Raw genomic sequence first — 24,777 nt, 5'->3', positions numbered from 1 at the left:
GGACGGATTCATCCACCGCCCGCATGGCAGCCTTGGCGATGTCCTCCTTCATGCAGTTGAAGGCCTGACGGGCCTCCGCTGACAGGGGAAAAAGTGTGGCCTTAAAGAGTGGGCGGGCTTTGTCCGCATATTGAGGGACCCACTGGGCATAGTATGAAAAGAACCCCAGGCACCGTTTGAGGGCCCTGGGACAATGAGGGAGAGGGAGTTCTAAGAGTCTGGGTCGCATAAGGTCTGGGTCGGGGCCCAGTTTTCCACGACATAGCCGAGGATGGCTAGTCTGGTTGTGCGGAAAACACATTTCTCCTTCTTATAAGTGAGGTTTAATTTCTGTGCCGTCTGGAGAAAACGGTGGAGGTTGGCATCGTGGTCCTGCTGGTCATAGCCGCAGTTGGTGACGTTATCCAAGTACGGAAATGTGGGCCGCAGCCCATACTGGTCCACCATTCGGTCCATTGCTCGTTGGAACACCGAGACCCCATTTGTGACGCTAAAGGGAACCCGGAGGAAGTGGAAGAGGCGGCCATCGGCCTCGAACGCCGTGACGTGGCGATCCTCCGGACGGATTGGGAGCTGGTGATATGCAGACTTCAGATCCACCGTGGAGAAAATCCGATACTGGGCTATCTGATTCACCATGTCTGCAATCCTGGGGAGGGGGTATGCGTCGAGGAGCGTAAACTGATTAATAGTCTGACTATAGTCTATGACCATGCGGAATTTTTCCCCGGTCTTGACGACCACCACCTGGGACTGTTACTGGCCTCTGTGATCCCCTCACGTAGGAGCCTCCGGACCTCGGTTCGAATGAACACCCTGTCCTGTAGGCTGTACCGCCTGCTGCGAGTGGCTACGGGTTTACAGTCCGGAGTGAGATTGATAAAGAGAGGGGGGGGATTTACAGCGTGGCTAGGCTGCAGATAGTGAGTGGGGGTAGAGGTCCGCCGAAGCTGAGGGTGAGGCTCTTGAAATTGCACTGAAAATCGAGTCAAGTAAGAGTGAGGCGCAGAATTCGGGCAGGACGTATAGTTGAAAATTAGAGTAACTAGCACCTTGGATCGTTAGAGTCGCGACGGTGCGTCCTTGGATGTGGACAGAGTGGGAACCTGAAGCGAGGGAGTTTGCCGTGCAGGAAAAACAAGGAGCGAACAGCGTGTTACCAAATCTGGGTGTACGAAGCTCTCGGTGCTCCCGGAGTTGAAAAGGCACGGTGTACTGTACCCGTTGATTTGGACCATCGTCATAGAGTTGTGGAGATGTTTTGGGCGCGATTGGTCCAGTGTGACTGCGTTGAGTTGCTGGTTGGCGGCGGCTCGGTCGGCTGCGCTGGGGTGGCCCCTCGATGAGTGCCCGCTGAGGTCGCAGACTTCAATCAAATTTTCCGAGTTTGGAGAGGATGGAGCCCAAGATGGCCGCCGCCGTGGATCGCACGTGGCGGGCGGCGAGGAAGATGGCGTCCAGAATGGCGGCCCCCATGAGTCGCACATGGTCGGCCGCGTGGTGGGGGTCCGCCAAGATGGTGGCCCCCATGGATCGCACGTGGCGGGCGGGGGCGGAGTTGGGGTATAGGTTGCAGCGTTCCGGGGCCTGCGGGCTTGCGAGTGCGGAGAGCGGTTGCTTTGTGCCACGGGAGGGTTAGGGGCTGGGGCCTTCCTTGCCAGACACACACTGGCGTAGTGACCTTTTCGCCCGCAGCTGCTGCAGGTCACGTTGCAGGCCGGGCAGTGCTGCCACGGGTGCTGGGTCTTGCTACAAAAGTGGCGGCTGGGGCAGCATGGTGGCTGGGCGGCCGCGCGGCGCAGGCCTGGGGCAGCCACTGGTCGGGGGCCCATGACGGGGTCGCGGTGTCCGCAGGAAACGAGGTGAGGCTACGAAACGAGACCTCCATAGTTGTAGCGAGTTCAACAGTTTCTTCTAAATTTTGAGCCCCTTTCCCCAGCAGTCGCTGGAGCACGTAATTCGATCTAAGGCCTGCAACAAAGACATCGCGGACAGCAAGTTCTCTATGTTCAGCAGCATTTACTGCCTGGTAATTACAGTCCCGGGATAAGGCTTTTAAGTCTCTTAGAAATTCTTCTAGCGATTCTGTGGGGCGCTGGCGGCAAGTAGTAAAAATGTGGCGCGCATAGGCCTCATTGACGAGCCTCACGTACATTTTGTCGAGTAGGGCCAGGGCCTCTGTATATGAGCCGGTACAGTTTTACTGAGTAGATATAAGATGGCTCACCCTTGCGTGCAGTAGGCTGATTTTCTGCTCCTCCGTCATTTCTGGGGTGCTTGCTTCAGCCAGGTAGGCCTTAAAACATCGGAGCCAATGTGAAAAGATTTCTTTCGCCTCTGCATCCTGTGGGTCGAGTTCCAGTCGATCAGGCTTGTGGGCTGATTCCATAGTCGTTCCTTACTGTTTCTTAAGACGATTAAATTGATGAGACCATCAATTCACGTGACATGTGGTTAGAAGTGAACAGTGGTTTTAATCGTCTTACAACAGAGCCTGCCTGTGACAAGATGAACTCCAGATGAACTGGCAGGCAGGATCTCAGCATCAACCTTTATACTTTCGGTTAGGGGGAAGGAGCCGTGGGGGAGCCAAGTTTGGAGCCCAGTACAAACTCCCGTACACTCCCAGTGCATCTCCCCCTAGTGGCAGAGCAGCGCAACAGCTCATGTGCCGAGCTTACAGAGACATAGTACAACAGGTGTAATACAGTGTGAATTACGCTACTGCGATTCACCACAGAGTGTAAGGATTTTACTGCAAACAAGGGTATCAAAAGTGGAGGAGAGAGTGAGTGAGTAGATCAGCTGCCAAGGTCTTGGGACATTGGATGGCCAATGACTAGACAGTTGGAATTTGAATGTGACCTGGAGATGTTCATCCAGGAATGGATGTGGAAGAGTTCGGGGGAGGGGGGGAGAGTAGAAGATGGGAATGGTGAGGAATACAAAGACTGAACAGTGATGGTCGTGTCTATGGTTGAGACAGTTGGCATACCCTGGTGAGATGGGAAGGTTGGAGGAGTGGGAGGGGAGGGCTGGGGGGGCTGAGGGAGGTGGGAGGAGATGGTGGGGGGCACTTGAGTATGGATAGAAGAATTTATGTGGAGTAAGTATTTGAAGAAGCGTGGCGAACCTGGAGGGAAAGGGAAAGATGATTTGAAATGGGGTTGAAATCTGTGCCGGAAAGGAGTAAGAAACCCATGAATAGGTTTTGGGTATGTGCCAAAACTTGATAAAATTCAGAATTTCAATTTAAAAAAATCAATCAAATAAAACAACATGCACAGTGTTTAATGAGATTCTGTAGTAGTTAAAGTGTGCCACAGATCCATAGCAACACAACACAAACACTTAAGTCTTGCCTTGTTAATCCTGAGCTAATTTAAAAACAGACAGATGGCATGAGCTTGGATAGATCACCTTTATTACATAAGGAGTTAACAAAACTCCAGTTCAGCTCTTGTTTCAAGCTCGATAAATGAGTGATGATAGATGTGATATGGGTGTGGGTTGGTAGGGGTGTGCAGTCGGGGAGGGAGTGAATTGAGAACTGCATTACACCCAGTACCCAGGTAAATTTGCAGAAATCTGAAATAGAGGCAGAAGAGACTCAGCGGGATTCGAACATTGTGGGAGGGATCCAGAAACATTGGACAGAACTTTTGGTTGAGGTTGGAGGTGAGCAGATCTGCAATTCAGCACTTCCGGCCTTGGTGCTGGTTCCTTGCTACAGTTTTGCCAGCAGTTTCTGTCGCGTAGTGGTTAGCATAGAATTTACAGTGCAGAAGGAGGCCATTTCGGCCCATCGAGTCTGCACCGGCTCTTGGAAGGAGCACCCTACCCAAGGTCAACACCTCCACCATATCCCCATAACCCAGTAACCCCACCCAACGCTAAGGGCAATTTTAGACACTAAGGGTAATTTATCATGGCCAATCCACCTAACCTGCACATCTTGAAATTAAAATTGCTTATTGTCACGAGTAGGCTTCAATGAAGTTACTGTGAAAAGCCCCTAGTCGCCATATTCCGGCGCCTGTTCTGGAGGCTGGTACGGCACATCTTTGGACTGTGGGATTGTGGGAGGAAACCGGAGCACCCGGAGGAAACCCACGCACACACGGGGAGAACGTGCAGACTCTGCACAGAGTGACCCAGCCGGGAATCGAACCTGGGACCCTGGAGCTTTGAAGCAATTGTGCTAACCACTATGCTACCGTGCTGCCCTCTGACTGCCGTTCTGACTCTGAGCCATTTTCAAAAAGGCTGGATCCCAAGTTAGATCAGATGCATGTTGTAGGGGCAGGAAATTATCTGCAGGGTGATGGGAACCAGATTAGGAAGTTAGAGGTCAGTAAAGAGGCAGCAACTGAAGCCAGTAAGGTATTAGATAATAAACTCAATGTGACTTAAGGGGAAAAGTAGGCAGGGAAGAGCTGATGAACGCAAAGGGACAGATGGTCTGAGGTGCATTTGTTTTAATGCGAGAAGTGTAGCAGGTAAGGCAGATGAATTTAGGGCTTGGATTAGTACCTGGGAATATGATGTTATTTGTATTACTGAGACTTGGTTGAGGGAAGGGCAAGATTGGCAACTAAATATCCCAGGGTATAGGTGCTTCGGGAGGGATAGAGAGGAAGGTAAATGGGGTGGAGGAGTTGCATTACTGGTCAGAGATGATATCTCTGTGATTAAGGAGGGCACTATGGAGGATTCGAGCACTGAGGCAATATAGGTAGAGCTAAGAAATAGGAAGGGCGCAGTAACATTGTTGGGACTTTACTACAGGCCTCCCAAAAGCGAGCATGAAGTAGAGGTACAAATATGTAGACAGATTATAGAAAAATGTAGGAGCAATAGGGTGGTCGTGATGGGAGATTTTAACTTCCCCAACATTGAATGGGACTCATGTAGTGTTGGAGGCGTAGATGGAGCAGAATGTGTAAGGAGCATCCGGGAGAATTTTTTAGAGCAGTATGTAAATAGCCCAACTTGAAATGTGGGAGTCTTTTAAGGAAAGGTTGATTGGAGTGCAGGATAGACATGTCCCTATGAAAATGAGGGATAGAAATAGCAAGATTAGGGAACCCAGCCCAATCCCCGAGCAGCTGGTTGTTTCTCCATTTTCCTGCCTGACACTCGTCGGAATATTTTAATGAGCCAATCCTGGGATCTCTGACAGAGCTAGGAGCAGAGAGCACAGGAGCACTAGAATTGTCACTCTGCCGCAGGGAAGCAAATTTATATTTGCATTGGTAAACATGAAAAAAAAAATCTAGTTTTAAGTGGGTTTAATTTAATGTTTGTGTGTCTGGAAGGGCCTGCGGTGGAGAATGACTGCAGAATGCTGTGGTAGAGAAGGATCTGGGTGTCCTTGTACATGAATCGCACAGCAATGTAGGCACAGCAAGTAATTTGTAAGGCAAATGGAATGCTGGCCTGTGTTGCAAGGAGGATGGAGTATAAAATGGAAATCTTGCTAAAACTGTACAGGGCATTGGTGAGATCGCACCTGGAGAACTGTGTCGTATTTTGGTCTCCCTATTTAAGGAGGGATATACTAGCATTAGAAGCATTTTGTAGTCTGATCCCTTGGGTGAAGGTTTTACCTTGAGAGGAAAGTTTGAGCAGGTTAAGCCTAAAAACATTGGGGTTTAGAAGAATGAAAGGTGATTTTATTGAAACATGTATAGAGTTTTGAGTGGTTTGACCAAGGGTAGATGCTGGGAGGATGTTTCCCTTCGTGCGGGAATCTAGAACTAGGGGGCACGGTTTCAAAATGAGGGGTGTCTCATTTATGACTGAGATGAGGAGGAATTTCTCAGAGAGCCGTTAGTTTTGGGAATTTACTACTTCAGAAACTAGCGGAGGCTGGATCATTGAATATATTCAAGGCTGAGTAAGATGGATGTTTTTATCTTCGAGGGTTGCGGGGAGCAGGCAGTAAAGTGGAGTTAAAGCCGCAATCGGGTCAGCCATGGTCTTATTGAATGGCGGAGCAGGCTCAAAGGACTGATTGGCCTGCTTCTCCTATTTCCCATCATCTTTTGAAAGACAGACCATGTTGAAAATGTGAATTTCAGTCCCGAGCAGAAAGTGTGCACTTGCAATACGCTTGGTGATTGTAAAAGATTAATTATAAAACGGGCAAAGTGACAAAAAAAAGTTCGACTGCGTACATATATGCATTCTATGTAATAGACCCTTGAGATGAATTTACTTTACCTTTGTTTTCAGGCCATGTTTAGCCTGTGTATGGTGGAGAGCGTTGCTGAGGAAGTGAGCCTGCATGGAGTGACCAGCCTGGGTCTGAAACAAGCTCTGGATTTTGCATATACAGGCCAGGTACAGAATTGTTTGCTTTTTAGAACCGAAATGCTGGACGGTTAATTTAGTTCCAGCTCAGAATTAATTAATTTAAAATTAAATGGCCATTTCCGGAATGTACGAAGGAAACATACCAAATTCAGCTGCTCCAGTTTCTCATGAAATGATAACTCCTTGCTGTGTTATGTGTATTTCCCTGAGCCAACAATGTTTCAATAATTTATCAAAACTGTTCCAATGTGGTGAGGGAATGAGCAGTAGTGACTCCAAACTCGGGTGTTTCCACAAACTGCTGAAGTAAAAGCAAAACACTGCAGATGCTGGATATCTGAAATAAGAACAGAAAATGCTGGGTATAGTCAGCAGGTCTAGCAGCCTCTGCAGAGACAAAAACAGAGTTAACGTTTCAGAAATGAGGGAAGATATAAAAGTGATAGGATTTATGTCATTGAAAGTGCGGAGGAGAGGAAGAACAAAAGGGACAATCAGGGATAGGTCAGAGGTCAGGAGAGACTGAGCAACAGGTATATCATGGAACGAAAGGTATAGGAAGTGGTAATGATTGCAGTAAAGAAATAAAGCATTTGCTCGGAGTGAGTGTGAATGGTAGAATAATGAAAAGCCTTGTCCAAAAGTAAAAACAAGATTCAGACTGGCACATGGCAAAAACAAACAGAATCAAAGTGTGGGGGGGGACATGATTTGTGGTTTGAGATTCTTGAACTCAGTGTTGAGTCCAGAAGGCTGTAAGGTGCCTAATTGGATCTTGAGGTTGTGGCCATCTAAGATGGCCGCCCGCAGAGGATGAGGGGAATTTTGGTCAGGTTGGGACACGGACAGGACACAACCTGTGTATATTACGAATAGCAACTCAGACTTATACAGAAACTTGCACCTGTTAGAGGCCACTCACAGGTCTCCCCAGGACAATGGGCTTCAGATTGAAACTTAACATTAGTAGCAGACTCAGGGGGACCTATTTGCCTTATTTGGGAGTGCCTACTTGATACGACCATCAATTCACTCGAGACAGGAGTAGAAGTAAACTGTGGCTTTTTTCTTCTTTTTTTTTAATAAATTTAGATTAGCCAATTATTTTTTCTAATTAAGGGGCAATTTAGCGTGGCCAATCCACCTACTCTGCACATTTTTGGGTTGTGGGGGCGAAACCCACGCAGACACGGGGAGAATGTGCAAACTCCACACGGACAGTGACCCAGAGCCGGGATCGAACCTGGGACCTCAGCGCCGTGAGGCGGTTGTGCTAACCACTAGGCCACCGTGCTGCCCTAACTGTGGCTTTAATCAACTTAAAACAGTGCCTGCCTGCGACTGATCCAATACTGAGAACCGCCTACAGGTTGACTGTTCTTTATACCTCCCTTCAAGGGGAGGAGCCATGGGCGGAGCCCATACATGCCCCAACAGGTTCCCCTACGGATAGTGCTATACAATGGCCCATAGGAGAAGCCCAGAAGGGCAACAGCATAGCACAGATACAAATACAATGGTGGATTATTGGCATAATACATTCACCACACTACTTGCCTTGGATAATAACAACTATTACCCGCCCAGCTATCAAGGTATCCACCCCTAATTGGCCAGAATTAATCAGGATGATTGAAATCCTATTGATCCATTGGATCCCTACCTGGAACCGTCCAAGAGAGGGCGAAAAATCGGAGGATAAGAAGAACTGCGCAACCAGAATCCTGCCTCTTTTGGGGGACCATCCAACTGCAGCAAATTGACCAGCCAAGTTCTAAGCCGCGATCTCCACCTGAAAGACGACACTCAGCCTCGACGAACCAGACAATCTCCAACCACCACAAGTGGGGAACCAGATAAGGCCTTATCTAACCTGCACAGAGCTGATCACTTGGAAGTTAAGTAAAGGTTGTTTAAACTGCTAGATATAGTCTAATGTGTAGTAGCATGTCATTTATTAAGTATAGAACTAATCCTATGTAATAATAAACTGTGATTATACTGAAATATTTGTTGTATGGTCATTTTTCCAATACACGGAACGCACTCACATATTGCCGTTATTAATAAAGATAGAAATCAACAAGATGCCGTTCCTCAAACTTGCTTTGAGGAGTGCACCAAGTAGATGGGCAGCAGGATAGCATAGTGGTTAGCACAGTTGCTTCACAGCTCCAGGTCCCAGGTTTGATTCCCGGCTTGGGTGACTGTCTGTGCGGAGTCTGCACGTTCTCCCCGTGTGTGCATGGGTTTCCTCCGGGTGCTCCGGTTTCTTCCCACAGTCCAAAGACGTGCAGGTTAGGTGGATTGGCCATGATAAATTGCCCTTAGTATCTAAAAAGATTAGGTCGGGTTAATCGGTTACAGGAATAGGGTGGAGGCGTAGGCTTAAGTGGGGTGCTCTTTCCAAGGGCCTGTGCAGACTTGGTGGGCTGAATGACCTCCTTCTGCACTGTAAATTCTATGATTCTATGCAGAGGGAATAGTCCATTTGGAATGGTGACAAGGGAAGGGAGCAGAACATGAGTTTGGCGGTGGCATCATGCTGTAGGTGGAGGATACTCTGAAGTTGGAGAAACTGGGAGAGTGTGCCTCCTTTGCACCTGTTCCGATGATGCAATCTTCCACAACTTGCTTCTGCTATATCTACCTTTTTGCTTAACCAAGGATTTCTCCCCACTGTGGTTGACAGGATCCTAACTATGTCCGACCCATTTCCTGCACTTCTGTTCTCACTCTCCTAGAACCATGATCGGGATCCCCTTGTCCTCACTTTCCATCCCACCAGTCTTCACGTTCAAAGGATCATCCTCCACCATTTCTCCCACCTCCAGTATGATTGTCACCATCAAACTGATCTTCTCGTCTCCTCCCCTGTCAGCATTCCAAAAGAACCTTTCCCACTGCAACCACTGTAGTCCATTGATAAATCACTCCCAACACCTCTTCCCACGGTTCCATCCAGTGCAATTGCAGTAAGTGCAACACCCCTTCTCCATCCTCTATTCTCACCATCCAAGGCCGTAAACTCTCCTGCCATTGTATTTGCTAATCAGTATATAATCTCCTCTACATTAGGAAAACCCAGCTTCAAATGAAGTGACAGCTTTGCCAAACACCTCCACTCAGTTCACAAGTATGACCCCAAGCTTCTAGTTGCCAGCTATTTAAATGTATAATTTTTGATTTAATTTATTATTGTCACATGTATTAGTATACAGTGAAATGTGGTGGGCGGAATTCTCTGATCCCGAGGCTAAAAGTTGACGCCGTCGGAAACGCCGTCGCGTTTCTCGACGGCGTCAACACGGCCCCAGGATCAGCAATTCTGGCCCCTACAGGGGGCCAGCACGGTGCTGGAGTGGTTCACGCCACTCCAGCTGCTGATTCGGCTGTGGAATGGGCGCTGGGGGATGTGTGCATGCGCAGTGGGTCCGTCGCGAACCCGCGCATGCGCAGCCCCACCGACGCGATTTCCGCGCAGGCGCGGTGTCTCCCTTGTACATGCCGGCTCCGACGCAACATGGTGCAGGAGTACAGGGGCCAGTGCGGAAGAAAGGAGGCTGGGAGACGGAGAGGCTGATGGACCCCGATCGTGGACCAGGCCACATCAGAGGCCCCCCCCCCCCCCCCCCGGGTCGGACCCCCCCCTCCACCCCCACAGGCCACCCGCCACCCGACCCTTCAATGCGGAGTTTCTGCCGGCTGAGAGCAGGTGTGGACGACGCCGGCGGGACTCTGCGTTTCCATGACGGCCGCTCGGCCCAACCAGGCCCAAGAATTGGCGCCAATTGTCCCGATTCTCTGCTCTGCGGAGAATGTCATGCCGGTGTCGGGGCGACGTGGCGCGATTCGCGCCAGTCGCGAGGATTCTCCAGCCCGGTCCCGGGCTGAGAGAATCCCGCCCATTGTTTCTTGCATGTTATACAATCAGCGCATACGGTACATAGGGAAAGAAGGGGAGACTGCAGAATGTAGTTACAGTCGTAGCTAGGGTGTAGAGAATACAACTTAATATGAGGTAGGTCCATTCAAAAGTCTGATGGTAGCAGGGAAGAATCTGTTCTTGAGTCGGTTGTTACTTGACCTCAAATCTTGCGCACACCCTCACATTTCTGTCCTCAGCCTACTGCTGTGTTCCAGTGAATGTCAATGCAAGCTTGAGGGACAACACCTCTGCTTCCGATTAGGCACTTAGCAGCTTTCTGGACACAACATCAAGTAAAAAATTTCAGGCCTTCAACTCTGTCCCCATTTTGATTGTATTTTTCTATAACCGACTTGCTGGTTTTTCTTTCCACCCCCTCCTCCTTTCAACAGCATAAAACCCTTCATATTTACACATTTCCTCAGTTCTGAAAAAGACTCATTATTGGCTCAAAATGTTAATTCTGTATCCCTCTTCCCGTATTTCCAGCACTTGCTGTGCCTATTGCATCACTTGCACCAATCAAATTTTAAATAGCACTTGAGAACCATCAGAAACTGAAGCTACAATGCTCATAAAAGTACATTCTATCTTTGAGTACCCACAGTTTTCTGAAATGCCCGGGATCTCAAAATCTTCCATGAATCAGTTTAACGTTTCTCTGCCGGTCTGTCATGAATAATAAACTGCAATATAAAAGAGCAATCTTGTCAGGAACCATAATCGTGTTGAACTTTTCCAATCATGACCATGATTCTCTGGGCCGCTAGCCCCAGGTGGTATTTCCGATGGCCCGCTGAATCATTGCCAAAATGGGAGTCTTGCCGGGTGTTAAATCCACTGTGGGTGTCCCGACCTATAGCTCCTGCCCTGATCAGGTTCTCGGCCAGAGCGGGCGAGAACCTGATTCAGATCATCTAAATGAATTGAAACATCATTCCTTGGGTTCAGGCCAGAAACCCCGGCCTTCCAATATTCTCCTGCTTCCCCCAGCAAGAAGTCCTGCGGGTGCCAATCTACCCTAGTTCTGACAAATGGTGGTGCTAGGGAGTGAGTACTCTTTCAACACTTGCCTCCAGAGTATCAAGGGGGGTGCTTCAGGACAGGTGGGAGTTAAGGGGGGGGGGCTCAGGCTAGGGCTGGACGGAGAGAATGGGTCGGGGGTCTTTCCTGCGATGGGGGTCATGTGATGGGTCTTCCCTCCGTACTGTTCAGAATCATTAAACCGTCTTTCAGCATGTCAAGTTGTAGTTTATAGTCTTCCCTCTGTACCTTCAAACCTTTAATGCCTCTCCCAGCTTGTCAGTATCAATGATCAGTCAGATGAATGTGAAAGTCTTCTCTTTGATGTGTTGGAAACCTTTGAACTGCTCTTGTGGCAGTCAATGTTATTCCCCTTGTTGAATACAAGTTGAAACACAATTACTGTTTGTTTATAACAGAAATGAAAATGACATATGTAACAGAATAATGGCAAGCTAACCTACTAGCCCCCTTTTACTGTCCCACCCTCTATCCACACACACACACACACACGAGACAGACAAACACAGAGGGGCGGAGAGGGTTGAAATAATCGGAACTAATTAAAAGAAAGATTGGAGTCCTTGCTTTTGATAAATTCTTTGCAGCAGGCTGTCCTCCTGGCACCCTGATTGATTAAAGCTAGCGATACTTTCCTTGCAGTAACATTCATTCAGTACTTGCAGGCAGTAAGATTTCTTCTGGAGACACTTTAGCCTTTATTAACCTGGGTCTTCAACTTAAAAGTCCACCTTTGCATCTAATTCTCATGAGACTTTTTGTCTCACATCAAACCCAGCTTCCAGCCCGGGCTTTAATCTCAATCCTTTGCAGTTTCAATAAAATGCATCCAGCCTTTCTGTGATGAGAAAAAAGTTCTTACGCTGGATTTCTCGAGATAATTCATCAGATCTTTGAGAGCAAGATAGAGAGAGTTAATATTCCTCCAACCAGCTTGCAGAATCCAAAGTGAAATGAGAAAACCAGCCTTGTGACTTAAGCACCCCAGCCGCCTTTTGGCGGAAAAGCCCAGCATTCCGAGCCAGTTCGTTGGCTAACAGCCAAGTCAGTCCAACTGAGTCATCACTGATCTCTGCAGCTTGAGTTAAAGGCAACTTTTGCATTAAAGTCACAGGCCCATTAATCATCCATGGATAAAAAATTGTAATAGCAAAAAATAAAAGAAAGGGAAAAATAAGGGAATGAACAGGGTTTATACAGGGGGATCCTTACAACAAGTATAGTTAGATATGAGATGGTGAAAGTTTCTAATGATGTAACCCTATAATTATTTCAAGTTCTGCATGCTTCTTGTGATTTGGAACAGAAATTGCAGGCTTTAGATGGTGAAGATCACTGTAGGATCTCAGCACAGAACCGAGTGTCATGTGCCCATATACATTGCATGCATAGAGTTTGACATCAAATATCTGCAGTGAGTTTAGAGTGGCAATCCTTCTGGGACATAATCTGTTTAAATTGTTCTTAACTCATTGTGGGCATTCCGCCAATCTGGTATTTTGATATTGACAATAGATATAAACAGAGCTTTTACGTGGGCTGTGTATGAATCAATCTTTCATTACGAGTAAAAACAACTTGCATGTGAGTGTTAACACAGAAATATCAGAAACCAACTCCAACCGCTTCCTTTTCTTGCGGCCGTATTGGAATGCCTCCACAGGTCTCACTCACAGATTGCAGACTCGAATAGTATTTAACTCGCTGCAGAATTTTAATGTATGATTCCACACATTAAATGGCTTTTTGTACTGAGATTCCACAGGGGCTGTCAGAGGTTCTGAGATGATTGGGAATTATGCGCGGTGTGATAATTAACATTAGAAGAGGCCAGGTATCAAGGATTTCAAATGCTGTGCCGGAGATAGAATGGATGAGAAATAGTCTGTATTCGCAGAGGTTGGACGCCATACAAGCGGAGGTTCAAGAGTCAGTGACAGAAGGGAGTGAAGGAAGTCAATGCCAGGAGTATAGCGACACCAACATGGATGCAAGGCAGGAGGCACTTACTAAGTGGTCGAAATCTGTGAATGCATCTTCAAATTCCATCAACTGCACCAGTAGCTTCAGGGACTCCTTAATTCACCATACCCATAGCAGTGGCCTGCCAAAAGATTCTACCAAGCGGGTCTTGTTTCTAACATTTACGAGGTTGACGCAATGTTAAAAATATAGATGCTGGAAATCCAAAATAAAAACAGAAAGTGCTGGAAATACTCAGCAGGTCAGGTAGCATCTGTGAAGAGGGAAAGAAAGTTCATGTTTCAGGTCAATAACCTTATTAATCTGAAAAGCTAACTCTGCTTCTCTCTCTTAACCTCCTGAGTATTTCCAGCATTTTTTGGTTTTTTGTTTGCATGCGTTTCACTGCACGCTTGCACACTTCCGTTTTTTAGAACTCCTTCCCAAGCAGCATGGTGGGTGTACCTACACCACATGGACTGCAGCAGTTCAAGAAGGCAGCTCACCAGCAGCTTCTCGAGGGCAGTCAGTTCGGCAATAAAAATGCTGGCCTAGCCAGCAGATCCCACGTCCCGTGAAATAATTGAAAAAAGCTTATAGCCCACATCTCACTGCTTGTTCACACACTGCTAGATATTTAGCCATGACAACCATATCACCCAAAAGGTTTCACTGGCATATTTTCCCTTCTCTTCCAAAAGAGAAGATGGCCCACAACCTGAGGGAGCAGGAACTTAACAGGAGGGGGAGAGGTATTTTGCATGTTATAATTCCCATAGAGTCTTTGCTGTTGGTCTAAGGGCTATTACCGAGGTCTTGACCACCAGCAAGGCGAAATCTATAGAAGATCAAGAAGTTCCCCTTTTTTTGACCCCATTTCTCCTTCGTTCCACAGTCTGATTGTGAAGCTGCTGATGGTGTAAGTATGTACTTCTTACACCCTCCTCTTACCACACGATAAACCTTGTTCCATTTACTTGCACCAAGAACTGCAGGCTGCCCAGTCAATGGAGGAAAAACAAGACGGCAATGAGGATGAATATATGCATCATCCGTTGAAGTTGCAGTCATCATCATATGTGCTGACACTGCGGGTGGTTTATGGATAGCATGAGGTCCTGCATGTGGTGAGACGGCATGCATAAGAGTACTGCAATTCTGGCAGGGGGAAAAAGACAAAGTGTGTGTCAGTCTGCTGGAGAAGAGGTTGCAGCTACGTTCTGCTGCAGTGGCCTCAGCTGATGATGTTAGTGGAGCAGGCCAATTCTGCAATAAAGGTGTGTGTGCGTGCGCCACAGACGTGATATTGAAATCTTAAGGGTCCTGATAGTGGCCCAAAAAACAGATGCTACTGAGCCCAATTTCATAGCTTGTGGGTATTGATCCTGCTTGGCAACAGAGAGTTAATTCAGTGAATTGATAGTTTTGTATATTCGGAAGCTTTGTTTCCTCTGCACCTCAGCGCCACAGAAGAAAAATGGAAAGTTACACTTTCCAGGAAGACACTTTCATGAGAGATCCAACACCTGTTGTAATTGAAAAGATCTGATGGATGCCTTTCGGTTTTCTCTGTTTTTCTTCCCCTCCTGTCTTAAAATTTTGTTTTTCTCAAAATGTTTCTAATTTCTGATACATTCATGACCCCTTGTGGTAATTTAATTTAACTGCAACTTAAATATTGTGTGATCTTCTTTTAAAAAGTATTGTTTGACTTTGGCAGATGATTGTGGAGAAGTTTTAAAAAAAATTTAGAGTACCCAATTATTTTTTTCCAATTAAGGGGCAATTTAGCGTAGCCAATTCACCTACCCTGCACATCTTTTTGTGCTGTGGGGGTGAAACCCATGCAGACCTGGGGAGAATGTGAAAATTCCACACTGACAGTGTCCCAGGGCCTGAAACGAAGCCGGGTCCTCGGCGCCGTGAGGCAGCAGTGCTAACCACTGCACCACCGTGCTGCCCGTGATTGTGAGAAAATGATGCACATCTTCATTCAAGGCTGGCTTGAATCAGTTCTTAAAACAATTGAGCTGTCATTTGGGTAGTCGGACGGGGAAGATAATGTAGTGGCACTTTGGTAAAACAGGTTGAATGTCTTTCAAACCAAAATGGTAAGAGAGACATTAGGACATTTAGGGCAGCACGGTAGCATAGTGGTAAGCATAATTGCTTCACAGATCCAGGGTCACAGGTTCGATTCCTGGCTTGGGTCACTGTCTGTGCGGAGCCTGCACGTTCTCCCCGTGTGTGCGTGGGTTTCCTCCGGGTGCTCCGGTTTCCTCCCACAATCCAAAGATGTGCAGGTTAGGTGGATTGGCCATGCTAAATTGCCCTTGGTGTACAAAATTGCCCTTAGTGTTGGGTGGGGTTACAGGGTTATGGGGATGGTGTGGGCTTGGGTAGGGTGCTCTTTCACAGAGCCGGTGCAGGGCTCTGTGATGGGCCAAATGGCCTCCTTCTGCACTGTAAATTCTATGAAGAAGGATTCGAAAACTGAGTTCTTGCTGCATGTTGGTTGGAAGAGAGGAAAAAAAAGCAGAGAACTGGAGAAACATAAAACTATCCAAATCTCTCAGTGCAAGAAAAATGTCCGCTCTCTGATATTTTATTGGGGAAATTAAAATTGAATTTGGCAATGGTATTAGAGTGGTTAAACTGGCGTAATAAATGACAGAAAGGCTACCTGAAAAGCAACAGTAAAAATTCAAAAAATGAATCAAACTGCATCGATAACAGAAAATAGCACAGCACATCTTGCACTATCCAACTTTCCAAAGAGTAAAGCATGTATCCCCTCTCGTTGCTGCTTTCTGGTGGTCAGTGCATTTCCACCAACATTTGCAGGAAATCACAGCTTTTTGCATCAATTTGCATTGATATTGGGACTGCAATGAGCAAGAGCATCTGGCAGATTTTTTTTTCTTTTGGCCAGCTGGCAGACTTGCCTGATTCCCAATCCATTGCTGTCATACTAGTCCATTCGGTCAGAAAATCTGTCCCTGTGAGCCTACTTCAACATGTGTAAAGGGCTTTGGATGTTGGACAAAATTCTCACGTTTTACAGGAGGGTTGCTTTATATGTTTTTCAGCACTTATTTTAGATTTCCAGCATTTGAAGTTGTGCCTTATTATATTATGGAATCGTGGTAGAACATCCCATGTAATTTTACAAAATACCTCATACCTATGTATTTGATATTTTGGTGAAAATTAGGTTTTCATTTGATTTTTAAAAAAAATTAATTTACGGGATGTGGGTGTCGCTGGTTAGCCCAGCATTTATTGCCCATCTTGACTTTCAGATGGTGGTGGTGAGTTGCCTTCCTGAACAGCTGCAGTGTCCCTGTTGGTACACCAGTGCTGTTGAGGTGGGAATTATAGGATTTTGACCCAGCAACAGTGAAGGAATGGCGATAAAGTTCCAGGTTGAGGTGGTGAGTGTCTTGGAGGAGAACCTCCGGGTGTTGGTGTTCCCAGGTATCTGCTGCTTTTGGCCCTTTTAGATGGTAGTGGTTGTAGGTTTGGAAGGTGTTATTTATAGGTGCTTGGAAAGTTCCTGTAGTGCACCTTATAGATGGTACACATGACTGCCACTGTTCATCGGTGGTGGAGGGATTGAATGTTTGTGGAAGGGGGAGAAATCAAGCGGGCAGCTTTGTCCTGGGGGTGTTGAGCTTCTTGAGTGTTGTTGAAGCTGCACTCATCCAGGCAAGTGGAGAGTATTCCATTACACTCCTGATTTGTGTCCTGTAGATGGTGCACAGGCTTTAGGGGGTCAGGAGATGCGTTACTCTCCATAGGATTCCTATCCTTTGACTTATTCTGGTGGCCACAGTATTAATATACTAGTTTAGTTCAGTTTCTGATCTATGGTAACCCCCAGGAATTTTATTGTGGGGGATTCAGTGATGGTAATGCCATTGAATGTCAAGGGCCGATAGTTAGATCCTCTTTAATAATAATTTTATTATTCTCATAAATAGGCTTACATTAATACTGCAAAGAATGTACTGTGAAAATCCCCTCGTCGCCACACTCCGGCGCCTGTTCGGGTACACTGAGGGGAAATTTAGAATGTCCAATTCACCTAACAAGCACATCTTTCGCGGCCTGTGGGAGGAAACCGGAGCGCCTGGAGGAAACCCATGCAGACATGCGGAGAACGTGCAGACTCTGCACAGACTGTGACCCAAGCTGTGAATCGAACCTGGGACCTGGTGCTATGAAGCATTAGTGGTAGCCACTGTGCTACCGTGCTGCCCTCTCTTTTGTAGGAGATAGTCATTGCCTGGCACTTGTGTGGAGGGAATGTTACTTGCCACTTGTCAGCCCAAGCCTTGATATTGTCCAGGTCTTGCTGCATTTGAACAAGAACTGCTTCATTATCTGAGGAGTTGTGAATGGCGCTGAACATTGTCCAGTCATCTGTGAACATTCCACTTCTGACCTTGTGATGGAAGAAAGGTCATTGATGAAGTAGCTGGAAATGGTTTGGTCCAGGACACTACCCTGCAGTGATTGAGATGATTGACCTCCAACGACCACAACCATTTTTCCTTATTCCGGATATGACTCCAACCAGCAGAGAGTTTCCCCTCTGATTCCCATTGACTCCAGTTTTGCCAGGGCTCCTTGCTGCCATATTCTGTCAAATTTTGCCTTGATGTCAGGGGCTGTCACTCTCCCCTCACCTCTGGCATTCAGCTCTTTTGTCCATATTTGAACGAAGGCTGTAGTGAGGTCAGGAGCTGAGTGACCCTGGCGGAACCCAAACTGAGTATCTGTGAGCAGTTTATTGCTGATGGCACTGATCATGACTCCTTCCTTCACTTTGCCTCTAATGGAGAGTACACTGATAGGGTGGCAATTGGCTGGTTTGGATTTGTCCTGTTTCTTGTGCACAGGACATACCTCGGCATTTTTTCAAATTGCTGGGCAGATGCCAGTGTTGTAGCTGTACTGGAACAGCTTGGCTAGGGGTGTGCAAGTTCTAGAGCACAAGTCTTCAGTACTACTACTGGAATTTTATCAGAGCCCACAACCTTTGCAATATCCAGTGCCTTCAACTGCTCCTTGATATAATGTGGAGTGTATCGTATTGGCTGAGGACTGACATCTGTAATGCTGGGGACCTCTGGAGGAGACTGAGATGTATCATCCACTTGGTACTTTTAACATAGAACATACATAGAACAGTACACCACAGAACAGGCCCTTCAACCTTTGATGTTAAGCCGAGCATTGTCCGAAACCAAGATCAAGCTATCCCACTCCCTGTCATTCTGGTGTGCTCCATGTGCCTATCCAATAACCGCTTGAAAGGTCCTAAAATGTCCACCTCCACTATCACAGCAGGCAGTCCATTCCACACCCTAACCACTCTGAGTAAAGAACCTACCTTGGACATCCCTCCTATATCTCCCACCCTGAACCTTATAGTTATACCCCTTGTAACAGCTACATCCACCCGAGGAAATAGTCTCTGAACGTCCACTCTATCTATCCCCCTCATCATCTTATAAACCTCTATTAAGTCACTTCTCATCCTCCTCCGCTCCAAAGGGAAAAGCCCTAGCTCCCTCAACCTTTCCTCATAAGTCCTATCCTGCAAACCAGGCAGCATCCCGGTAAATCTCCTTTGCACCCTTTCCAATGCTTCCACATCCTTCCTATAGTGAGGTGACCAGAACTGCACACAATACTTGGCTGAAGATTAGTGCTAGTGCTTCACAAACAGATGTGCTGGGCTCCTCCATCATTGAGGATGGGGATATTTGTGGAGTCTCTGCCTCCGGGTTGTTTAATTGTCCACCACCATTCACGGCTGGATGTAGCAGGACTGCAGAGCTTAGATCTGATGCGTTTGTTATGGAATCATTTATCACTATCTATTACTTATTGCTTATGATGTTTGGCCCACTTGTAGTCCTCTGTTGTAGCTTCACCAGGTTGACACCTCATTTTTAGGTATGCCTGGTTTTGCTCTTCATTGAACCAGGGGTGATCCCCTGGCTTAGTGGTAATGGTAGAGTGGGAATATGCTGGGCCATGAGGTGCAAATTGTGGTTGAATGCAATTCTGCTGCTGCTGCTGGCCACAGTGCCTTATGGATGCCCAGTCTTGAGTTACCGATCTGTTCGAAGTCTGTCCCATTTAGCACGGTAGTGCCACCCAACATGATGGAGGGCATGTCCAATGTGAAGATGGATGTTTGACACCACAAGGACTGTGGAGTGGTCACTTCTACTGAGACTGTCATGGACAGATGCATCTGCAGCAGGCAGATTGGTGAGGATGAGGTCATGTATGTGTTCCCTCTTGGTTCCCAACTACCTGCTGCAGTCCCAGTCTAGCAACTATGTCCTTTAGGACCCAGCCAGCTTGATCTATGGTGATATATGGAGCAACTCTTGGTGATGGACATTGAAGTATATTCTTTGCCCTTGCCACCCTCTATACTTCCTCCAGGTGGTGTTCAACATGGAGTTGTACTGAATCATCAGCTGATGGTGGATGGTACGTGGTAATCAGCAGGAGGTTTCCTTGCCCATGTTTAACCTGAAACCATGATACTTCATGGGGTCCCTAGTCAATGTTGAGGACTCCCAGGACAACTCCTTCACGACTGTTTACCACTGTGCCACCACCTCTGCTGGGACTGCCCTGCCAGTCAGACAGGCCATACCCAGGATTGATGATAGGACTTTCTGGGACATTGCCTGTATGTTATGATTATGTCAACAGGGCTGGTTTGCCATTGTTGTTTCCGGTGCCTAGGTCGATGCCAGGTTTCATTCCTTTTTTGTGTTTTTCTAGCAGTGAATATAACTGAGTGGCTTGCTAGGCCATTTCAGAGGCATTTAAGAGTCAACCACATTGCTGTGAGTCTGGAGTCACATGCAGGCCAGACCAGGTAAGGATGACAGATTTCCTTCCCTGAAGGACATTAGTGAACCAGATGGGTTTTTACAACAATCAACAATGGTTTCATGGTCATCATTAGCCTTTTAATTCCCGATTTTATTAGTGCGCTTAAATTCCGTCATCTGCCGATGGGATTTGAACCTGGGTCGCCAGATCATTATCCTGGGTCTCTGGATTACTAGCCCAGTGACAATGCCATTACATCACCGCCTATGGTTAGCGACGCTCATGATTCAGTGGAGATAGCTTTCCACTATTTACCATTTCAAAACACTTCTTCATAATTTTGAAGACCGCTAGTAGATTTAATCTTGTCTTTCACTGCTGTGAAGATAAGAACTCCAGCATGTGTGGTCTCTCTCCTTAATTAAAACCTGGGGCGGGATTCTCCAATAATGGGGCTGTGTCCCCACGCTGGCGTGAAAACTGGCGCCAACCACTCTGGCGTCAATGGCCCCCGAGGGGGCTAGGTTGACGCAGGAGTGGTTCCCGCAGCCCCAGTTGGCGCCGAAGGGCAGTCGGGAGTTTGCGCATGCGCGGAACAGCCGGCATATTTCCGTGCATGAGCGGCACGGCTGGCATATTTCCGCGCATGCGCAGGACAGCCAGCGTATTTCCGCACATGCGCAGGGGTTCCCTTCTCCATGCCAGCCCTCGGGCAATATGGCAGAGCCCTACAGGGGCCCGGCGCGGAGGAAAGAAGGCCCCCACGGAACCAGCCCACCTACCTATCTGTGGCCCCGATTGTGGGCCAGTCCACCATGGGGCCCCCCCCGGGGTCGGATCTCCCCCCCCCCCCCCCCCCCCCAAAAGGATGGCCCCCGCACACATAACTGCTAGTTCCCGCTATGTGTGAGGTGAGTAATTCATGCCGGCGGGACTGGGCAAATCTTGTCGGCCACTCTGCCCATCGGAGCCTGGTGAATTGCCGGGGGTGGGGGGGGGGGGGGGCGTTGTCACGGTCCCCGACTGGCAGAGCGGGAATCCCACCGGTGCCCGATAAACAGCGCCAGAGAATAGGGAAGCCGGCGGCGGGGCGGGATTCGTGCCTCCCCGCGGGGATTCTCCGACCTGTCGCTGGGTCGGAGAATCCCGGCCCTCATTCCTGATATTCAAATTAATCTTTTGCTGTCTCCGTGGCCTTGATATACTTCCCAAAATGGGTCATGGTATGAGGAGGAATTTCTTCCTCCAGAGGGTGGTGAATCTGTGGAACTCTTTGCCGCAGAAGGCTGTGGAGGCCAAATCATTGAATGTCTTTAAGACAGAGATAGATAGGTTCTTGATTAATAAGCGGATTAATAAGGGGATCAGGAATTATGGGGAGAAGGCAGGAGAATGGGTATGAGAAACATATCAGTCATGATTGAATGGCAGAGCAGACCCGATGGGCAGAATGGCCTAATTCTGCTCCTATATCTTATGGTTTAACCAGGGCAAAACCAAATGACTTGTTTTTGGTTTCAACTGCTTTGCTTCTGTGCTCCATATATTAATACAGTATGCAATACAATGTAAATGCCTAGATGCTTATTTTTACAGCTTCATCAGCATTCCCTCCCAATTTTAAAGATTTATGTTTTTGGGCGTCTAAATTTTCCTGCTCTATCGTCTTTTCTGAAGATATACCATGTATTTTTACCTTTTATTTTTCTTCCTGAAATGTTGTCACCTCTCTCTATTAGAAAGGAACAACCTACATTTACACAACACCTTTAGTGTGCCCTGGATACCTCAAAATACCTTGCAACCAGTGTATTACTTCTGTAGTGCTCATACTGTTGTCATATCGGCAGGTGTTATAGCTCGTTTGTGCATAGCAAGGTCACATACAAAGCACCATTGGGATAAATACCAGCCAATGTGTTTTGGTAGTGTTGGTTTGAGGAACAAATACTGGCGAGGAGATGCCCCCTGTTTACAGCCATTTGAATGGAGCATTGACTTAATGCCTGATGAGGAAGCCAGCACTTCATCCAATGCGGAATTCATTCAGCACTGCAATGAAGTATCAATTTTGATTACTTGCTTGAAATGGGACTTGATCCCAATCATCTAAACTCAGTGACAATTGTGCTACCACCTGAGCCAAGGGGACATAAACTTTCATTTGACATAAATACTAACTTATCTATGTCCTCCTGAAGCTGATTGATAATTGCTGGTGTGCAAAATTGACGCTTTACATGGTTGTTGAACCATGAAACGACACTGCCGGGCAGTGTTGGCAGCAGGTAATCAATAGGTGCTGTAAAGGGAAAATTGAGAAGCCCTAAAAGCAAAGTAAAGGTAGTCACTGAGTCACTTGTGAGTATTCAGTAATAATCAACAGGGAATTGTCAAACGCAGTGGGAAAAAAACTAAAAAAGAGGCCATTCGGACTACTGTTCCTATGGCAGTGCCAGATCTTCAACTAGAGTTATCTGGTCTAATTTCCCTTTTCCCTTTCCTTTAATATATTATATTTTGAATATTTACTAAATTGTTAAAATGTTACAGTCACTCATTAATGCTCGGGAATCACGCAGACTAACCCATGTCACAAAGCTTGTCAGCACTCTTCAGTGCACGAGGCTCAGCAGCACTTTGCTGAATGCCTGTGTGCCTTTTCCTGTTGTGGGGCTCCAAAGTCGTAGAATCATACAATCTCTACAGTGCAGAAGGAGGCCATTTGGCCCATCGAGTCTGCACTGGCCCTTAAAATATGTAGTCTACCCATTCCCACTTCCCCCCCTATTCCTGTAACGCCATAGGGGCTGGTTTAGCTCACTCGGCTAAATCACTGGCTTTTAAAGCAGACCAAGCAGGCCAGCAGCACGGTTCGATTCCCGTACCAGCCTCCCCGGACAGGCACCGGAATGTGGCGACTAGGGGCTTTTCACAGTAACTTCATTGAAGCCTACTCGTGACAATAAGCGATTTTCATTTTCATTTTTCATTTCATAACCTAAGCTACTCATCCCTGGACACTAAGGGACAATTTTGCACGGCCAGTCCATCTAACCTGCACATCCTTGGACTGTGGGAGGAAACTGGAGCACCTGGAGGAAACACACACAGACACTGGGCGAACATGCAAACCTCTGTGCCAGCGTGCCACCCTTCGTCATGCTACCTTAGGAGCTGCAGCATGGCTGGCAGGGTATGTGCTCCATGGGACCAGTACTGTTCCCTGGGATGGGTTTTTTCTATCCTAGTAAACAAACAAGTTTCATTCATAGGATTTTGGCGTTGCTAGCTGTGTCATCATGTATTGCCCATTCCTAGTTGCCCTTGAGAAGAAGGTGGTGAGCTGCCTTCGTGAAACGCTAGAATCCATGTATTGTAGGTACACCCACAGTATTGTTCGGGAGGGCTCTCCAGGATTTTGTTGCAATGACAGTGAAGGAATGGCAATTTACTTTCAAGTCAAGATGGTGAGTGTCTTGCAGGGAAACATCCAGGTGGTGTTCCCATGTATCTGCTGCTCTGTCCTAGATGGTAGGATTGTGGGTTTGGAAGGTTCTGTCTAATGAGCCTTGGTGAATTCTTGCATTGTATCTTGTAGATGTTGTACACTGCTGCAACTGTGTGTCAGTGGTAATCTGGTGGTACACATGGATTACTGAAAGATCCCATATGTCCCTTTGCACACTGCTATTGGCAGCCTTAATGCCGCTAGTCTGAGTATGCATACCGGCAGGCTCAGCATGCACGACTAAGCTGATCTTGCATGACTTTAGTAGGTGTTTCCACTGCAGCAGTCCGATGTTGGATGGCATCTGAATGGGGATGCAATGAAAACTGTGATATGAACCAGCAGATACTGCATCTTGGGCCTGCAGGTCTTGTGGAGTTGGTCATTGTTTCCATGCTGGAAGGGATTGGCTCCAATCTCTGTGTGAAATTGATGCTGGCCTCCTCCATGCTCCTTGCCAGCGACACCAGGCTTTCTGGCAGGCTTGCTAATGCATCAAAAACACGTGGTTTGCATACCCACCGACCTTTTTCTTTATGTTACCCCAAAACGAGGTCTATGTATGAGCATGTAGTCATGTTCAATGGTTTCAACTCCATCGCTGGAATTTACCTCAGTCATTGGTACAACAATTATGGTAAATACCATCTCCTTCACCGAACTCAGTTGGCTGGACAGCTGGTTCATGATGCGGAGCGATGTCAACAGCGCAGTTTAAAATCCTTACCGGCTGAGGTGATTCATGAAGGTCCTGCCTTCTCAACCTCACTCCTCGCCTGAAGTGTGTGGACCCTCAGGTTAAATCACCACCACTCAGTTCTCTCCCAAAAGGAGAGAGCAGACTGTGGTCCTCGGGGACTGTGATAACTTTCATCTGGTTGAGGGTATGCAGCTGTGCCTGTCCCTGATGGTTAGCCGCTGTTGCCTGAAGTTGTGCACCACCATGTCCTGCAAGTGAGGGAGAAGTGTGTCGGTAGGTGTGGTGCAGTGCGTTTTAGTATTGTGACTGTCGTGGTTCAAAAGCTGGCACTGTGTTCAAGCCACCAGGGTAAAATTAAGTTGTGAATGTAAAGTTTGATTCATGGTTGACTGGTGATAAAGTAGCGAGGGGTGCGAGACTAGTGGTTCAGTTGTAAGGAAATTT

At 47.2% G+C, this 24,777-nt stretch overlaps 1 protein-coding gene across 2 annotated transcripts in view; it reads left to right on the top strand.

The window, feature by feature from the left end:
* The window catches only part of klhl32 (kelch-like family member 32), a 385,844-nt gene that overhangs the window by 122,151 nt on the left and 238,916 nt on the right, over positions 1–24,777 (top strand). For both annotated transcript variants that reach the window (XM_038799548.1, XM_038799547.1), the window contains one exon: positions 6,238–6,345. In XM_038799548.1, coding sequence (XP_038655476.1) covers positions 6,238–6,345 — 108 coding nt within the window. The remainder of the gene's footprint in view (positions 1–6,237; positions 6,346–24,777) is intronic.

The sequence above is a fragment of the Scyliorhinus canicula genome, chromosome 6 (genome assembly GCF_902713615.1).
Source record: "Scyliorhinus canicula chromosome 6, sScyCan1.1, whole genome shotgun sequence".
Classification (NCBI taxonomy): Eukaryota; Metazoa; Chordata; class Chondrichthyes; order Carcharhiniformes; family Scyliorhinidae; genus Scyliorhinus; species Scyliorhinus canicula.
This window is presented reverse-complemented; position numbering and strand designations above follow the sequence as displayed.